The sequence below is a fragment of the Spermophilus citellus genome (genome assembly GCF_964194105.1).
Source record: "Spermophilus citellus genome assembly, chromosome: X".
NCBI classification, from domain to species: domain Eukaryota; kingdom Metazoa; phylum Chordata; class Mammalia; order Rodentia; family Sciuridae; genus Spermophilus; species Spermophilus citellus.
In genome coordinates, this window is record NC_138190.1 from 115946206 (window position 1) to 115965729 (window position 19524).

Consider the following 19524-nt stretch of genomic DNA (forward strand, 5'->3'; position numbering starts at 1 on the left):
CATGGAAAGTCTGAGGAGTTTTGATTTTAAGCAAAAGCCACTACAGGATTTCCCTTTGGACATATGCTGTTGCTTCATGACATTCTCAGGACACATATAGGTTCATTTCTTTCAGAGAGGTAGTACAGCATGAGATAAAAATGTATGGATTCTGGAATCATAAACTGACTTTGTATCCCAAATCTGTCACTCATTAGCTCTGTGATTGACTGTGGCCAAGTTATTTAACTTCTCCAAGTCTTTGTTTCTTCATCTGTTTACATTGAGATACAATAATATACACATTAGACAGGCATGGTATAGTCCCAGCAACTTGGGAGGCCAGGGAAGGAGGATTGCAAGTTTGAGACCACACTGCGCAAATTTGCTGAGACCCTGTCTCACAATAAAAAATAAAAAGAATCGAAGGTGTAGCACAATGGAAGAACTGTCCTTGGATTCAGTCCCTAGTACTGCAAAATCCTTCCATACATATGCACTATACATATTAGGGTGATTATGAGGCTTGAATGAGGTAGTGTCTGCGGTATAGTAACCATTCATGCCACACTCACCCCTTGAGTCCTTCCTCTGAGCTAAGCAGTGTTCCAGGCATTGGGAATATAATTAAAGAAAGAATTTCCTATTGTCAAGGAGCTTAATTTCTTGTGGAGACAGACAATAAATAGGGGAAGTGAGTAAGTGTGTGTGTGTGTGTGTGTGTGTGTTTGTGTGTGTGTGTGTGTGTGTGTATGTCATTTCATAGGTGGTATAAAGAAAACCAAAACAGTGTAGTGAAACAAGGAATGAGAAAGGGTTCATGTGGTGAAGACACCAGAGAAGATGTCTCTAGTGAAGTGACATTTGAACAGAGACCTAAAGGAAAGGAGGATGACAGCCTTGAGGATTTTGGGAGAAGAGCTGCGAATAGCAAGTACAGCATTATCTTGGAAAGGTGGCTGAGGAGCTCCTTGGGTAAGGCCTCATAGGCCATGGTGAGGAGTTTGAATTAACTCCAAGTGAGACTGGAAGCCTTTACAGGGGTTTGAACAGTAAAGTGCCATGATTTTAACTTTGGTTTTGAAAGTACCATTCTTCCTACCATATAAAGAATACACTAGTCAGGCACTGTAATGCTTGCCTGTCATCCCTGTGGATTGGGAGGCTGTGGCAGGAGAATTGCATGTTTAAAGCCATCTTCTGCAGCTCAGTGAGGCCCTAAGCAACTTAGCAAGACCCTGTCTCAAAATAAAAAAATAAAATGTGCTGGTGATGTGGCTCAGTGGTGAAGTGCTCCTTGGTTTCATCCCCTCTACTAAACAAACACCAATGGAAGAGTAGAAAAAGGGAGACCATCAATAAATTATTGCTGTTGTTCTTAATTATAATAACAGTCATCTAACTTCCAAATCCTGACCCCAGGTTATATGTAGGAGCATTCCAGCTCTATGTATGAATGGTTTGTTTGTTTAAGTCATTGGCTTTTCTTCCAGTGGGGAAGTGTTTTAAAAGTTTTAATAGAGTATCATGGCATGGAATATCATTTTTAAATACTGGTATTCTTCAAATGGAAAAAGAATACTCAAGGTTTTGTTTTTCAGGGTGGGGAATTTCTGATACTTATGTGACCTGCGCTCGCCCTCTAGAGGCAATGAGTGAAATGCCATGTAATTTCAGAAATAACTAAGATATTTTCTACAGTGTTAGTTCTAAAAATGATTCTAGAGATTTCTTTTTGCAGGTGAGGAATCTGAAGCCCAGGCAGAGGTGACTTGCCTGTAGTTAATTCAGGTGGTTGGTTTCAGAGCTGAGATGACTAGTACCATGATCTTCCTGGCAAACTTCGTGATCTATTGTCCCTATAAGTGGCATTGTTACATGACTTCATTTAATATCTACTTGTTGAGCTCCTGTTGTGCATTGTGTAGTTTCCTAGATGCTGTGTGACTTTCAGAGAAGAATAACTTAGGTTTAGGTGTCCATAGAGATATCGCAATGTAACTGAAGAGAGACATACAAAAGCCAACTAACAATATGTCAGTAACACAAATAATAGTCTAGAGCCCTGTGTGATTAAATATCGAACGTGTGATTGGGGTAAAAGTGCTGAGAGCTCAGTGAACTGAGGAGCCAGTATGGACTAGATGGAACTCACCTTTATCTTGTCCTTTCGTTCCTTATTTTATTCATTTAAGTAGTCATTCACCAAATATTTATTGAGTACCTACTATGAAACAGATGTTGTTCTGGGTGATGGAAATAAAACAGGGATCAGTTCAGACAACATACCAGTTCTTGTTGGGGTGGACAGATTATAAGTAAATGGATAGCTTTAGATATAGATGAATGCTGTGAAGAATATAGAACCAGTTAATGGGCTCTAACATGACCAGGAGTACATTCTAGATAGTTGTCAGGGAAAACTTATATGAGGAAATAGCATTTCAACCTGAAAAGAAACTGATAACAGCCTGGCCTTGTGGCACATGCCTGTAATCCTGGCAACTCTGGTAGTTGAGACAAGTTCAAGCCCAGCTCCATGACTTATCAAGAACCTGCCTCATAATAAAAAGGGCCAGAGGTATAGGTCAGTGGTAAAGCACATCTAGGTTTAATCCCTAGGATTAAGAAAAGAGAAACTGACAAGAGAAAGAGAACCATAGGTGATAAAGCTATGTAAAGGGATAACATATTGCAGCAGGCGCAAACACCTTACACTGGCATATTGGAAGAAAAGGAAAAAAAACCCCAGTATATCCCGACCATAGCAAGCAGTGAGGGGAAGGCTACATTTGGAGAAAGAGGCAGGGTCCAAGTAGGTATGGGAGGCCCATGACAGCTCTTTGTGGCGGTTTTTTTTTTTTTAACAAAGGGAAGATGGTATTATCTAATTTGTATTTCATAGAATAAATTATGGAGAAGCAATCCTAGTCGCAGGGATGGTGGACACCTGTAATCCCTTTCCACAGCGAATGCCCATCTCTCTTTTCTTCCTTGTGTTAGCCTCCTCATCCTTTAGCCTTGCCTATCTCTGAAGCCTTGTCTGATGTGCCTTACACAGCTCAGTTGCATATATATATTCTCCTTCATTTGCTTCTTGTATGTAGCACTGTTGTATTACTACCATTCCATAGCTTTATCATCTTTAGACTGTCATATGCTTAATGGTAGGAGCTATGGGTTTTAGGTTTATTATTTGTATCAAATGTATGTGTGTGCATGTGTGTGTGTATGCACTTAGGTTCGGCTATCCAAGGTATATTCAGTATGCCTCTGTTGAATGAGGAAATGAAGAGTTTCACTGAAGTGGAGATTTCAACTAGTGTTGGAAGGGTAGCTGGGATTTGGCTAAAAATTGAACAAAGACACAAGGGTAGGAGGAAAGCATTTGATACATTCAAGGAACAATGAAGATACTAGTTAAGCCTTGTAAAGGATGATGAGCATTCAGGCAGAAAGCGTAGTGTGGGTCTTAAGTAGCTTAATTCTATAGGCCATGGTTTCTCAAACTTGGTCCTCTTGACATTTTGGGCAGGATAATCTTTTGTTGGGGGTGCTGTCCAGTACATTGTAAGATGTTTAGCCTAACTCCAGTCCTCTTCTCCCTAGAGATCATTAGCACCCTCTGGTTGTGGCAAACAAAAATGTTTCCAGACATTGCCAAATCTCCTGAGGAGGGCAATGTGGCCCCTGGTTGGGAGCCACTCTAATGGTAATGGGGAGGCATCAAAAACCTTGGCAGATTGTAATCTAATATAAGCAGCATTTGAGGCAAATTAATAGTGAATGAGAGCTGTATTGGGAATAAACAGAAACTGTGCAGAGACCTATTGGAAAACTATTAAGAATATTTGGGTAATAGATTAGAGGGTCCTAAAAATGGCAGGAAGGATACTTGAGAGAGTGCTTAGGAAGGAAAATGTTCATGAAGTGATCATGTTTTTCTGGAGCTATCTCTACTGTCCTATGCATTGGATTAAAGAGAAGATGTGCAGAGGTCTAGGGAGGTCATCATTGAGATGACAGAACCTTGCAAAGATTGAGAGAGTAGGAACTGAAAGATGGAACAAGAGGAAGGGAGACTGTGAAAGAGAAATGACAAGTTCCCTATATTCAGAGATTTGACTTGTCCATCTCTGTGTTTCAGATTAAATTGATGGAGAAGGTGGTCAGTGAAGTTTGATTTCTTTTTTTGGCTGGTTGAGTGAGAGAGTAAATGTGGAGAGAAAGGGAGAAAGAAAAGAAATTTAACATATTTTATTTTGATATTTGTAACACCTATTATTAGAGATAAGAGTCTTAGCACTTCGGAGAAATGTATTATGAGGATGTTAGAATTGAAAATGACCTCAGTTTTGTAGATGATGCTGGTGTAAAGCCAAATATTTATAGAAGTGGTCTTTATAAAAGTCCATTTAACTTTTCACCAGAATAGCTGGAGGCCCACATTTCTGTAAAACCCACAGAACGCTGGGGGATAGTATGCTCATCTCCACCATTTCTAAACACATCACCAAACCACCATTGAATGTTGGATTACCAAGAGTCAGTTGTCTTTTTTTTTTAAATCCATTTATTCCAATTACACTCATTATCTTCAGTTAAACATTTAATATCAAAGAAACAAAATCTGAATGCCAAAATAGAGGTGTGGATTAAGTAAAAATCAAAGTCCCCTGTCCCAGAAAGCTCACATTTAAATGAGCTTATATTCTAGTTAAGATATCTCTCATTACTTGACTTTTTTGTTGTTTCACATTTGCAAATTATATCATATTTCTGTTTGTTTTCATAACTAATAATGACTTATTTTAGTGTTTGCATGCCATGGAGATCCAAGTCATGATACAGTTTCTACCTGTAATACTTATGCAACTCTTCCGAGTTCTCACAAATATGACCCATGAAGATGACGTTCCTATCAACTGTACCATGTGAGTTTTGGTGTTATAAATATAAAGAAGCTACCTATTTGAGATCTTTCTTCTTTTTTAATGGTGGTGTTCATTGCTCTCAACTTCCCTCTTAGAATTGCTTTTTTTGTGTCCCATGAGTATTGGTATGTCCTTTTTCCATTGTCATTTGTCTGAAGGTATTTTTTAAACTTCTACTTTGGTTTCTTTTTTGACTAACTGCTTGTTCAGGAGTATGTTATTTAATCTCCACATATTTTTTTAATTCCCCTCCATTCTTTCTGTGACTGATTTCTAGTTTAATACCATTTTGGTTGAAAATATGATTTCAGTCTTCTTAAGTTTGTTAGGGCTTGTTCTGCAGTCTAATATATGATCTGTCCTGGAGAATATACCATGTGCACATGAGAAGAATGTATATTTTGTTACTGTTGGATGGAATGTTCTACATATATTAGGCCCATTTGATCTAAGTGTAGTTCACACCCAGTATTTCCTTATTAATTTTCTGTCTGGTTGATCTAACCATCATTGAAAGTAGAAAATTGAAGTCCCTTACTATTATTGTATTGTATTTCTCCCTTCGTGTCCATTAATACTTGCTTTATATATTAGGGAGACAAACATAACAATTTTAATTGAACTTTCTTCAATGATGTTAATGTTCTACACTCAGACTATTCAATACCTTAGCCACTAGCCTCATGTGGCTGTTGAGCGCTTGAAGTGTGACTAGTTCAAGCATGGGATTGAATTTTTAATTCTGTTTATGTATAGTTTTAGTCAATTTAAATAGCCACAAGTGACCAGTGTCTCATATTGTACAGAATGAGGTATTAAGCCATTAATTTTTACTTGAAAGAATAAGGCAATATTGTTTTTATAAGAAAAGATAACATTGTTGAGTAGAAGGTAAAATGCACCTGAATTTTGAAATAAAAAATAAGGAGACTCTAAAAACATTTGAGCTCAATATTGGATGGTGCTGGCTTTGCTGGCTCTGCTGTTGGGTATAGTCTCTGCCACTGAGAATAATCTGAAGCATTATTCTAAGCCAGTGATTCTCAAAATGTGGTCCATAGACCACCAGCATCAGGATCATGTGTGAGCTTATTTAAAATGCTCATCAGAACCTGGCATGATGGTGCACACTTGTAATCTCAGCAGTTTGGGAGGCTGAGGCAGGAGGATTGCAAGTTCAAAGCCAGCCTCAGCAACTTTGTGAGGCCCTAAGCAATTTAGCAAGACCCTGTCTCAAAATATAGAAAGAGGCTTGGGGATATGGCTCAGTGGTTCACTGTTCCTGGGTCCAATCACTGATACCCCGGACCTCCCAAAAAACCCCAAATGCTTATCATTGAACTTCACCTCAGACCTACAAAATCAGAAACCGGGAGAGGAGTTGAGCAATCTAACAAGCCCTCCAGGTGGTTCTGAAGTTTGAGAACCACTGCTAGTCTCTTAACTTTAAATCTTTGTATGAATTTTGTATTAATCTTCAATTTTAGTTCATGTCAATATACCTGCCCTGTTTTTCCCTTCTCTTTTGTCCCATCTGTTGATATGCTTTTCATTCTATTTTTTTCTCTTTATTCTCACTAGAGGGTGTTTCAATATTTACCTTATTTGGGGTCTTTTCCTATGCCGTGGCTACAAACATAACTTCAAACACATACAGAGGTTTAGAAAGAAGATAAAACATCTGGGCTGCCAAAATAAAGCCTCTTTCTTTCTTTCTTTTTAATATTTATTTGTTAGTTGTAGATGGACACAATACTTTTATATCACTTATTTATTTTATGTGGTGTTGAGGATTGAACCCAGGGTCTCGCACGTGAGAGGCGAGTGCTCTACCACTGAGCTACAACCCCAGCTCCAAGCCTCTTTCTTTTGAACCAGGAAATAAATTTACAATTCACTGAGCATGCTAGATGCTGAAATCTTTATTAGACCTGAATTACCATTATATCTTATATAATCACCTTACTTTTAATTGTTCAGGCAGGGTTAGATGTTTATAGGGTTAAACATGATTTTATTTAACAATCACACTATGGTAATTAATTGTTGCACTACATACTGATTTTTGTAAATGTCATTTCAGGGTTCTCTTACATATCGTATCAAAGTGCCATGAAGAAGGCTTGGATAGTTATTTAAGATCCTTCATAAAGGTTTGTGGAGTAAACTTTCTTGCTGAGTTTTTTTTTTTTTTTAATGGTACAGCTTTGTCTTACAGTTCATTTTCTTTGTAGTATAACTTCCGACCTGAAAAACCCAGTGCTCTTCAGACCCAGCTGATTCATGAAACACTGGCTACTACCATGATAGCAATATTAAAACAGTCTGCAGATTTCTTAGCAATAAATAAACTGCTCAAGGTAAGGACACACGATGCAACCAGAAACTAAAGCAGCTCTAAACATACTGGTTTGAAACCTCCCATTGCAGTTCTAGTTTTTCATCATTTGTTCATGTGACCCAACCTTTCCCCATTACTTTGCATATGCATCCTTTTCCTGAAGTTCTTCACAGAGCCTTCTTTACCTTTCCTTCCCATACCCTGCCCTCAATCAAAGGCCTAACAGAACAAATGTAGAACCAGATAGATGTATGTGGGTTAGAATCCTACATCTGTTGCAGTATAGTTCTGGGATGTGGGGCCGGTTATTTAGCATCTCTGATACTCCAATTCCTTATTTCCAAATTATAAGTAATTTGTTGTAGGCACATAGTAGGCGCTCAATGGTTCCAGGTCATTGTTACTATTTATACCTTTTATTAACAGTACAACATTAGGTATCTTGGGACACATCTGCTTGAGGCTTCTCTCTACCCCTCAAAGGACACAATGTTGGCAATTACAAAGGACACTTAGATTGGGCAAGTTGTGGTATCAGCTTCAGGCTTGGGTCCCCCCACTGAGTGCAGGCTGTAATAAGATTGATTTTCTGAAGAACATTTAAAAGTAATAACAGAATAAACTAAAACTTGGCTCACACTTATCTCCAGCTGTGGGCAATTCAAACAATGTCAGTATTAAAATTCCTCTCCCCCCTTGGAACATACATTCCTATGCTCCCTTTCCATATCACTGTCCTTCAGGTACTATAGTACCTTTTGCTAAAACAGTTCAAAGGTCTTCTGTGAGACTTTGATAATGAATTGGAATCTCTTGATAATGTTAATAAAGTTCATAGAACAGTTCCATATTGATTGTCAAAGTCTACTAAGCTTCAAGGATTTGGGTAAATGTTAAATGCTTTTTTTTTAAATTTTAGTATTCATGGTTTTTCTTTGAAACAATTGCAAAGTCAATGGCCACATACTTGTTGGAAGAGAATAAAATTAAGGTAAGTATGATAAATTTTTAAGTTTCTTTTTAATTGATAATTAATAGTTGTACATTTTTGTAAGAATAATGGCTTGGGAGACTGAGGCAGGAGGATTGCAAGTTCAGAGCCAGCACCAGCAACTTAGTTAGGCCCTAAGCACCTCAGCAAGACTCTGTCACTAAATAAAATGTAAAAAAGGGTGGGGATGTGGCTCAGTGGTTAAGCACCTCTGGGTTCAATTCCTGATATTAAATATATATAAAAAACACAAAACAAGCTAATCTTACAAAATGCAATTGCATGAAAATGCTCTTTTATATTAAAGGACCCTTAGCCATTCAATTTTTCAACATTGCCTACAAAAATGAAATGTATTATAATTATTTACCACATAAAACTCTTTACGTTTGAAGCCTTGCCTTTGTCTTGTGATTTTAAAATGTCTATATTGAAAAGATTTATTTGGAAGAAGAACAAATACCACATCAGACAGAACCTTTCTTTTCAAAAGGTTTAAGGCATATATAAAGTTTTTTTTAAAAAATTATGCAACAGATGTTTTCCTGAATATGGTGTATACATTTAGTTGTTTTGAAAAATTATTTCAAATGTACAGGTTGAAAAATCTCTTACCTCAAATGCTTAGAATTAGAACTATTTCAGATTTTTTTCAGATATTAGAATATTTACATATATATATAATGAGATATCTTAGCGGTGATACCCAACCTAAACACATATATGTTTTATATATACCTTATGTATATAATCTGAGGTTCTTTTATATTTGCACCTATGTTTTGACTTTCATCCATCACATGGTATCAGATGTGGTATTTTCCACTTGTGGTGTCATGTCAATGCTCAAAAAGTCTTGGATAGTTGGAACATTTTGGATGTGAGGCTTTTGGATTAGGGATGCTCAATCTGTACAAAGAAACTTTCTTAGTTATAAGAATCATAAAGCTAAGACTTAGGAAATAAAAGACATTCGGTCATGCTGAATACGGTAATAAATCCCTATAATCTCTGTGACTCAGGAGGCTGAGGTTGGAGGATTGTAAGTTTGAGGCCAGACTCAGCAACTGAGCAATACATCTCAAAATTTTAAAAAATATATAAGGGCTGGAAGTGCAGTTCATAGGGAAAGCACCCCTGGATTCAGTCTCCAATACCACCTCTCCCCCCAAAAATCCTTCATTTCATAGTTATAATTTTTATGAGAACTTTCATAGGTTGGATTTACTGAAACTGAGCTGAATTCTTACTTTGTATGCCAGGAAAAATGGAATGAAAAATTGATGTGTCTGCATCTTGGGAACATCCCCATATTGGGTCAGAATAACCCATTTTTACTGATAATTATGGTCAATTATATTATTAGAGGACCCGATAGTTCCTATAAGGATCTAGATTAAAATATACATTGAACTTATGTCGTTTTTGAGATGGAAGAAAAATTATACTTCAGTTGAAAAGCATATGAAGAATGTGTTTGAAACTAAAAGTCGCAATTGATTTAGACCTTTTGGAACTCTGAATTTTTTCTATGTCTATTTAATTTAAGCTTCCCAGAGGCCAGAGATTTCCTGAGGCATATCATCATGTCTTACATTCATTGCTGCTTGCAATAATTCCCCACGTGACTATTCGCTATGCAGAGATTCCTGATGAGTCCAGAAATGTGAATTATAGTCTGGCTAGCTTCCTGAAGGTGAGTTAAAGGTAGCCTGAATGTGGTAAGGAACTTTATTCATTATTGGGTCTTGAAAGCCAGAGGAAAAATTGCCCACTTTCTAGCAACTCAGTTGTCTTTATAAGACTGTTAGAGTAGCACTTTATTTTTGCATGTGTGTGTGTGTGTGTGTGTGTGTGTGTGTGTGTGTGTGTGTGTTGCTGAGGATTGAGGGCAGGGCAAGCACTCTACCAATTGAGCTATATCCCCAGCCTGGTGTAACACTTTTGACTGAATTGATGGCTCAATTCAGCCAAATTTGATTCCTTCCCCACCCCACTAAAATATCTAGTTAAGTAAATCAGAAGCCAAAAGACAAGTTTTATTTATTTAACAGGATTTCTAAACATATTTTAATTTAAATGTTGTTAAATGGGCCATATGTTTTTTAGGTTGCCACAGACCTTATGCCCCGACCCCTAACCATTTTGGCTCTAGAATTTGCAGCTTTTGAACTAAAACAACTTATTCACTGATGCTACCATAGTCTATATGTTACTTATATATATAAATGAAAATTGTTAATTTTGATCAGTGAGGTTATTTTGTTTAAGAAATACCCCAAATCCCTATTATTGTTTTTAAAATAGCACATCAATCTTTGTCATGTTCTGTTATTGTCATATATAAGGAATAGTGCTAGACTGCATTTGTTTCATGAAGGGAGTAACAATATTTGGTGGTCACTGAGTACAGCCATGGGTTTGTGATACATTTAGTTCTTACTTTCTTCTTTCCAATGCCCCTCTCCTTGTAGCTTTTCATCATTCTTAGCCTTATATTAAGAATTTCTGAGCTGGGGATATAGCTCAGTTGGTAGAGTACTTGCCTTGCATACACAAGGTCCTAGGTTCAATCTTCAGCACCCCCCCCCAACAAGAACTTCCTAGTCAATAATCTATAAAAGCCGTTTTAGTGCCTAAAATATCCTTATTTTTTTAAATTCAAAATTCACAACTAGGTTTCAGAAGTCCAGGGCATGATTTTTTTTAACATGTGATCTCCCATTATGCTGCCAGGGTGTCTCTGAACTCCTTGTCTCTAGTGACCCTCCTGCCTCAGCCTTCCTAGGACCTGAGTCTATAGAGCATATGCCACCATGCCTGACTCAAGAAGAGTTTTATTCTCTAACACAATACTTCTCTTTGCCAGAAAGTTGTAATGCTATTACATAGCTTTTTTGTATGTTAAAAGTAAACATTTGGGCTGGGGTTGTGGCTTAGTGGCAGAGTGCTTCTAGCACGTATGAGGCACTGGGTTCGAACCTCAGCACCACATAAAAATAAATAAAATAAAGGTATTGTGTTCATCTATAATTAAATTTTTTTTTAAAGTAAACATTTGGGCTGGAGATGTGGCTCAGTGGTGGAGCATTTCCTTTCCTAGCATCAGGAGACCCTGAGTCCAATCCCCAGCACTGTTGCCCCCCCTCCAAAAAAGTAAACATTTACATGTATTTTTAAAGTAAAAAAAGGATGGGGTTATCTGAAATGCAAAAGTCCTAGTTTCTTCCCTGGAATTTAAATTTGAAGTTTACTATGTAAAGGGTGCAAAATATTGGTGGTTTAGTAGTATCATTTGCTTAATTCAAGTCAACAAACTTTTATTTGTCCTCTATGTGGGGATTCAAAGATTAATCATGCTATCTCTGTCATCACGTTCACATACATATACCAAATACAAACAAAATGTTATAGAAGAATGAATAAACGAGGGGTTATGACCAGGTAACATGTACACACACAAGAAGCATAGTTCAGAGTTCCCCAAGACAAAGAGTTAAGGGTGTTGTAGGTAGAGGATCCTTCAGCCCAGATGAGATATGAGTTTAGGGACTCGAGAAAGCCATTGTTCAGTGAATTTAAGATGTGTGGAGAAAGAGCTAGAAAGGCTAGCTAGTGGCAGATCATGGAAGGCCTTGAATGTCAGGTTAAGGAATTTGGATTTTGATATGTATGCAGTGCAGAAACACCAAAGAATTTTTTAGAATAATACTATTGCTGGTATGATGAATGAAGTGAGGAAAAGTTTGCCTGGCAGAGTTCAACTCATCTTATAGGCTTAGTTCCCTCCTAACTTTCCCATGCAGCACTCATCACCCCTTTTGTTGTTCAGGTATCCTTTATGGACTTCTAAGGCACTTCTTTGTACGCTGTAGTTTTATTACTATTTTTTACCATTGGGCAAGAATAAGGAACATGTTTTATTAAACTGTGTATGTCTCTAGAACATAATACTTTTTTTTGAACATAGTAGTTCCTCTGCATGTTTGTTGGCTGAATGAGTAAATGGATATAGGTCTAGCTCAGTAATTTAAGTGAGAAATGACAAGGGTCTCACCTGGGACAGTGTCAGAGGAAGTGGGAAGGGAGGATAAGATGTGTGAAGCATGGGACTGATTAATATTGACTTCTTTTATTTTCACAGAGATATTCTATTTTTGTTTTGTTTTGTTTTTGGTACCGGGAATTGAACTCAGGGGCACTCGACCACTGAGCCACATCCCCAGCCCTATTTTGTATTTTGTTTAGAGACAGGGTCTCACTGAGTTACTTAGCGCCTCACTGGTGCTGAGGCTGGCTTTGAACCCGTGATCCTCCTGCCTCAGCTTCCAGAGCTGCTGGGATTACAGTCATGCACTACTGAGCCCAGCTTCACAGGAACATTCTAGACACTGGAGAATATAAACAAAAAAAGGGATAGTTTTTTCCTAGGTGAGAACATAGGAGAATATTAGGTAAAATACAAGCTGGTATAGACCAAAGTGTTTAAAGGGAAGTGCGGACCAAGGTGGTTAAGAAAGATGGGACTTCATGAGAACCTTAAAGAATGGACAAGATTAAATAAAAGCAATGATAGAGCCAGAGGTGGGAATACCCAGTGCATCTTGAAGGAATAATAAGTCAAAAGAGCTCTACTGGAAATTAAAGCTGGAGAACTAAGTTGGGACAAGATTGTGAGTGTCCTTGAAGGTCAAGTTAAGGAGTTTGAAATTACATCAGAGGTAATAGGGAATTATTGCAAACCTGTGTGCAGATAGGTGATATAACTCAGGCTAGAACTTAGAAATTAATATGGAAGCAATTAGATGGATGGAGAAATGAGTGATCTGAAGACTGATTAGGAGGCTAGCTGCAAATGTTCAGTTGCTAGGTAATGAAGTCTTAACCAGGAGAATGACAGCAGCAAATATGAAGCACTGTTAGGGCTATGATAGGAGAGGACTATTTAAATAGACTAAGACTTCATAGGAAGCAAAAAAAAAAAAAAAAAAAAAAAAAAAAAAAAAACCTTCCTTTTTGCTCTGAATTATTTACATAGGCAAACTCTACTTTCAAGCTTACTGACTACCCTGTGAGTATGGGCCAGAATAAGGCAGTGTAGCCAATTAGATTATAGTTGTGTGTGTATACATACATGTATGTGTGGGTGGATATGTGTATTTATCTATTTTTATCTATACATCCCTATCCATAATTTATATCTTATTTTGAAAACGATGTAGTTGAGGCCCTGAAGTCTCAATTCCAATGATAAGTCACTTTGCCTTTTATCTTTTTCTTAAAGGTCACCTGAAGCTCTGATAGAATCTGTAAAAATGAAAATGTCATTCCCCTAGTGGAAAACAAATTTTTAAAAATGTTTTAAAATTATACGTAATAAACTTTTAGAATTATATAACTAACCATTCTTTTTGTTTTTGGTCTCTACAGCGCTGTTTGACACTAATGGATAGAGGATTTGTTTTCAATTTGATCAATGACTATATATCTGGCTTCAGCCCCAAAGATCCTAAGGTAAGTTATAAGGGCTTAATTTTAGTAGGTGTCAGACATTAAAGCATGAGTCCAGGGTGACACTTATTCTCTTTTGGAGAATTTGCACTTTTTGTTTTTTTGGTACCAGGGATTGCACCCAGGGTTACTTTACCACTGAGGCACATCCTCAGCCCTATTTTGTGTTTTATTTAGAGACAGAGTCTCAATGAATTGCTTAGGGCCTCACTAAGATGTTGAGGCTGGCTTTGAACTCACAACCCTCCTACCTCATCCTCCAGAGCCACTGGGACTACAGGTGTGTGCTATCATGTCCAGCTCTTCTGGAGGATTTGGAGCTACTGTTTTTATTTAGGTACTTAAAGTACTGGTGTACCTCAATGGGAATATTGGATAATGTTTTGAGGGTCCCTCAAACCTTCCATATGTTCTGCAATTCACTGTCAAAACTCAACGTACAGTGGAATTCATGGCTAAGAGTCATTGGAGTAGCACCATAAGGATATTCTTCTGGATCCCCAAAAGGAAAAATAGACATCAGTTGGAGCCTATAACATTCCCTGTGAAGGCTACCTGAGCTCTCTCCCTCCTTTGAAGGGTCATATACAGAGTGCACTCTTACTCTAAAAGTGAAATGGAGACATATGTGTACAATATTTCTGTTTGGGAAGTCTTGTTTGACACAGTTTAGGGATTTTATTGGTGGGTAGGGGGCAGTGCACTGGTCATGTACTAGAAACCAGTCAAAATTCCAGACTCCTAGAAAGGAAAGCAAAACAGGTGTTGACCATAAATCACAGTTTGTACAAATAGCCAAAGCAGGCTAGCACCAAAGATGCAACCTTATCACATTGGAAACATGTCAAAATCCAATTTCCCAGATTCTAGCCAGCATCAATCTTACAACAGGCATTTTTAAAGATAACAGTCTCAGGCCTGCTACATTAACTCTCTCTGCATAGGTTGCATCTAAGATAATGTTTGTGAAAATTATTGCACTATATTAAAGTATCAAAATAGTAATGCCTTCAAACGATGACTTAATATCTAACTACTTTTCATTTAGGTACTGGCTGAATACAAATTTGAATTTCTACAAACAATTTGCAATCATGAACATTACATTCCTTTGAACTTGCCAATGGCATTTGCAAAACCCAAACTGCAGCGAGTTCAAGGTATGTATTTGCATTTTCCTTCATCTGAATTTTTTTTACCTTTTTTTTTTTTTGCTAGCAATAGTGTAGTACAATGTTTTTTTTTTTAGCTAAACCAATCAACTTGATGGTAACCTTAGAATTGTTTCTCTCAGAAGCTAGGTCCATTAATGATATTTTGCATTTCCTTCCTAGTATCAGTGGCAGAATTCATAGTATGAAGAAATTTTGTGTGTTACATAGATTGCTGCATAAACACAGATGTCAGATGCTAGTAAAATTGCTCTCTGTAAAAGTGTTTAGAATCTTATTTGAGATTAAATGAAAAAAAAAAAACACATAAATGTATTTTTGCTGAAAACATCAAAAAAATAAAGACAGTAAAATGGTAACATGTACTGAATATATGAAATGCCTTCAGTTTTAATCTCCATTGCTCGTTTTATTGAATGCTTTGTTGTGTAGCACTATTCTTATGTTACTATGTTTTTTATTTGTCCCTTTTCTTTTCATATATTAATTAGATTTTTTTTCATTTGCGGTGGACCGTTTGACTTCAGTAGGTAGGTTTAACTCGGTTCACTCTAAAGTAGTTTGCTATTTTTAAACACAATTGACTTGATGAATGGCTAAGATGGATGGGGGCTTTGTTTGCTGTTCAAATCCTCCCTAGCCAAATGGGCCTTTATCTGTTTCCATAAAGTGTAAAAGGCGGTGTGCTTGTTTACTTTTAATTGAGGTTGAGTGTTGAGAAAGGAATCAACTTTCAGGTATCTGCCCTCACAAACCAAGTTCCTGCTGCAAGCCAATAAGACAGCAAGGAATGAGCTAAGTGTGTCTGTTTTTCAAGTGTGTGCTACCTCTCTCCGGCTTGCTTCTTCTCTGCTCTTTTTAATGGCTACTTGGCCAGTTTTGAAAGTGTGGTTGTAAACATAATTGGATTTATTCAAATCACTATTGTAAAAAATCATTGCCATTTGTATAATCTACCCAGATAAAGTCACCTTGGTTAGTCAATATTGGCTCTTGTACATAGAAGGTGACTGGAATTCACAAAAGAGCTTGACCAATGCAGAAAGAAAATCATCTGCCTTGGTCTTTATGGAAGTGACTGCCCAACAGTTTTAGTAATGGAATAACAGTCAGTGAAAACAAAATATTTTCAAACCATCCAAGCACCGCCTTATTACATTCTGAGCATATATAGCTCACATACTTCCCCCAGTATGTGTGAATGTCTATGAGGAAGTCAGGGAAAGGAAGGGGTGGACAGATAATCAGGAGTCAGGATTGTATTGGATTATACATACTCACAGCATTTATTAAGACGTACTAGATATATTGCTTTGTATTAAGTGATGAAGAGGCACAAAAAGAAGTGGAAGACATGTCCTTCAGCTATCTGGCTAAACTACATTAAATGGTAGGAAGATAAAATAAAAATAATAGCAAGCCAGTCATGGTAGCATATGCCCCTGCAATCTAACTACATGGGATGCTCAGGGAGAAGGTTTGCAATTTCAAGGCCAACCTACCTTCTCTCTTACCAAAAAAAAAAAAAAAGTAAAATAAAAATTGACTATGGAAATTACTAAACTTGATCACAATCCTCTCTGAATTGTTAAGGCAAGTTCTAGCTGGGACATTAACACCTGTGATCTAAACTAAACTTTGGATCTAAAAAAGTAGCAAAAGGCAGAATTTGAAGTAGTGATTTTATGAAATGAAACATTTGTATTTGCATGATAATGAATTGGACTAAGATGAGGCTGTTTTAGTTATTGTTTTGTATCCCATGTATATATTCAGGTCAACATAAAATAGTTATTAAAGCAGTCAGTTCTTAAAACTGTCAAAATAATTACATTCTTAGTTTCTCTTCCTTTTCCCACTTTACAAGTATGAATGAATAAGTAAGCCCACTATGGTTCTACAGAATTATTTGAGTTTATAGTTGTATCAAAATCTCTTCACATATAAAGAGATGCACTGGGACATTGCAAAATATAGAAATTTTCATTCTAGGTTTGATTCTAAGAATTCTGAGAGTTTAAAAGAATAGGGACAAAAGATCTATGGTCTTTCTTGTTGACTGAAATGATCATTAAAGTTATCATCTAGCCCTAATTAGAAGTGTTCCCATCGTGTAAAATTTTGCATGCTCATTCCATATGATAAAACATTGTTCAGATTCATTATTAATAAAGTTATACTTCTTGCTAGCATGATCACATTATTAAATGATAATTACAGCAATTAAAATTGTATAGTAATTTTTGAATATTTTTATAAATGGGTCATAAATTTTATTGTACTGCAGATTCAAATCTTGAATACAGTTTATCAGATGAGTATTGCAAGCATCACTTCTTGGTTGGTCTACTTCTGAGGGAAACCTCCATTGCTCTTCAAGATAACTATGAGATCAGATATACAGCTATATCTGTCATAAAGAATCTTTTGATAAAGCATGCATTTGATACTAGATACCAACACAAGGTAAGAATGTCCATACAGTCTTCAGTATCACATGAGTAAATTTCTGAGTATTTTCATTCAAGGTAAAGTTTATAGTAAGAGGCATAATATGAGCATTAATGGAAATGTGTATTTACAAATAAGTCTTGTTTCCATTTGGAGTCATTAGATTTAAAAATTCTGTTTAGGTAAAATGTTAACAAAAAATAGTAGTTTCCCAAATCACGTATGTAGATTTTTGGTGCTGGGGATCGAGCCCAGTGTCTCGCAAATACTAAACACGTACTCTACCACTGACCTGTATGTCCCCAGCCCCTCATATCCTTATATCATATTTAAAGAATAAGATATGTTACATAACTAATTATGAATTTTTTAAAAAAACAGATATGTAGCCATGTATATTCTGTCAGATATATACCTTAATGTTCACACTTAAATATATAAATATATATATATATCCCTAAATAAATATGTTGTTGATTAAGTGGTTAATAATAAGACATGTTAAGTATCTCATATATAAAATATGTATGATCAAGTTTTTCTTTTTGAAAAAAATGTAATGGGGGTTACTGTCACTAGCTGTGGAATGGATATAAACCTTCCATAAATTACTCATCGTCTTGGTGTTAAAACAACACTATGGTTGCTATTTTTTGCACCTTTGAAATATATATAAAAATTTTATTGATGTTCAATCTTATGGGTTTAACAAAGTAGATTGCAAACTATTTGTATTTGGAATAACTGAACTTACTTCCTTGGTATCAAATGGCTCATAGAAACATCATATTGTTAAATAATTTGTCCATTTACTTTTATATTCAAACATAAAATCATGGAGTAATTTATTATTGTAATTATTTTGGAAAGCTTACTTGGAGATGGATTTTATTCTTTTTTAATAGTATTGGCATTTATCTTTTATAAAATGCTTGCCACTGACATCCACTCATGTTTTTTTAATTACCAATTTTTTAACTCACAAGTCTTGCTAGATACAATTTATTCTGGACTCTGTTTAACTGCTATATGTCCCAAGTAGTGGAGAAAAAGATCATATGCAATGAGGAAGAAAGTGTGTCTAGCTGTGATTTTTAAATGATTCACAGGAAAGGTACAAAATGAACTTCCCTTCTCCAAAGCAGGAAGTTGTATTTTTCTCCACTTCCTGTTTAAATGAAAGTGAATGAATATGGAATTTCATAAGAGTATTACATATAGGTGGAATTTAAACATTTAACATCATAAACTGGGACATTTTACTGCTCTCATAATTTGGAAAGTATGTGCATGCACATATAAGCATATACAGAGCTATTGTTATCTAATTAGACAATATTACAGCTTGAGGTTTTAGATTAAGGGAAAACTTGGTATAAGAAGCTTCGTTACTCAGTGACTTCTAAAGCCCTTTCTTCTTTGTTCAGAAGCTTCATCCAGGCATTAAATGAGTATAGGGGCTAGGCAAGATGCACTCGCCTATAACCCCAGCTGAGGCAGGTTGGGAGGTTGAGGCAGTGTGAGACCAGCCTGGGTAACTTGCAAGACCTTGTCTCAAAATAATTTTTTAAAAAAGGCATGGTTGATGATGTAGCTTAGTAGTTTAGTGCTTGCTTGACATAGGTGAAACCCTGTGTTCAATCCCCAGCACCAAATAAATAAATACATAAATAAGGAGGGAGGGAGGAACAGATTATAGGGTTCTCTGCAGAAAAACTTCGCTTTATGGGCCTACTTAACAAAAGCTTCAGTTATACTGTGTTAGATGAGGATTTAAAATGTCTTTGTACTATGTGGTGCAAAGAGTTCACAAGCAACCTGGATAAGAGGTCATTTGTCAAATACATTTATATAAAACATGTTCCTCATTCTTGATGATGCCAAGGGGAGGGTTGGGAAGGAGTATAATGTCTCCATAATTTTCATGAAGTCCCTCAGAGTGACCCCAAATAATTCTTAGTACATAGTTTGAAGAAACAATGCTTCCCATGGAGAGCCTATTTTGAGATTAGACTCCCTAGTCATCCCCCACCCTTTCCAACCACCTTCACACTCCAAAGCCCCTACTCTAATGCAATTCTGGAGATATTGTTGGTCCATATTATGTGTTACTCATAATTAAACTCTTGTGCTAATTACCAGGAG

The 19524-nt window shown here is 36.5% G+C and overlaps 1 protein-coding gene across 2 annotated transcripts in view; it reads left to right on the forward strand.

Annotated features, from left to right (window-relative positions):
* The window catches only part of DOCK11 (dedicator of cytokinesis 11), a 192857-nt gene that overhangs the window by 104741 nt on the left and 68592 nt on the right, over positions 1-19524 (forward strand). Inside the window, exons 24-32 of one of the 2 annotated variants that reach the window (XM_081276990.1) lie at positions 4795-4913; positions 6997-7066; positions 7148-7273; positions 8174-8245; positions 9795-9941; positions 13676-13759; positions 14805-14916; positions 15420-15458; positions 17216-17394. In XM_081276990.1, coding sequence (XP_081133116.1) covers positions 4795-4913; positions 6997-7066; positions 7148-7273; positions 8174-8245; positions 9795-9941; positions 13676-13759; positions 14805-14916; positions 15420-15458; positions 17216-17394 — 948 coding nt within the window. The remainder of the gene's footprint in view (positions 1-4794; positions 4914-6996; positions 7067-7147; positions 7274-8173; positions 8246-9794; positions 9942-13675; positions 13760-14804; positions 14917-15419; positions 15459-17215; positions 17395-19524) is intronic. The other variant, XM_081276991.1, reaches the window with a different exon arrangement.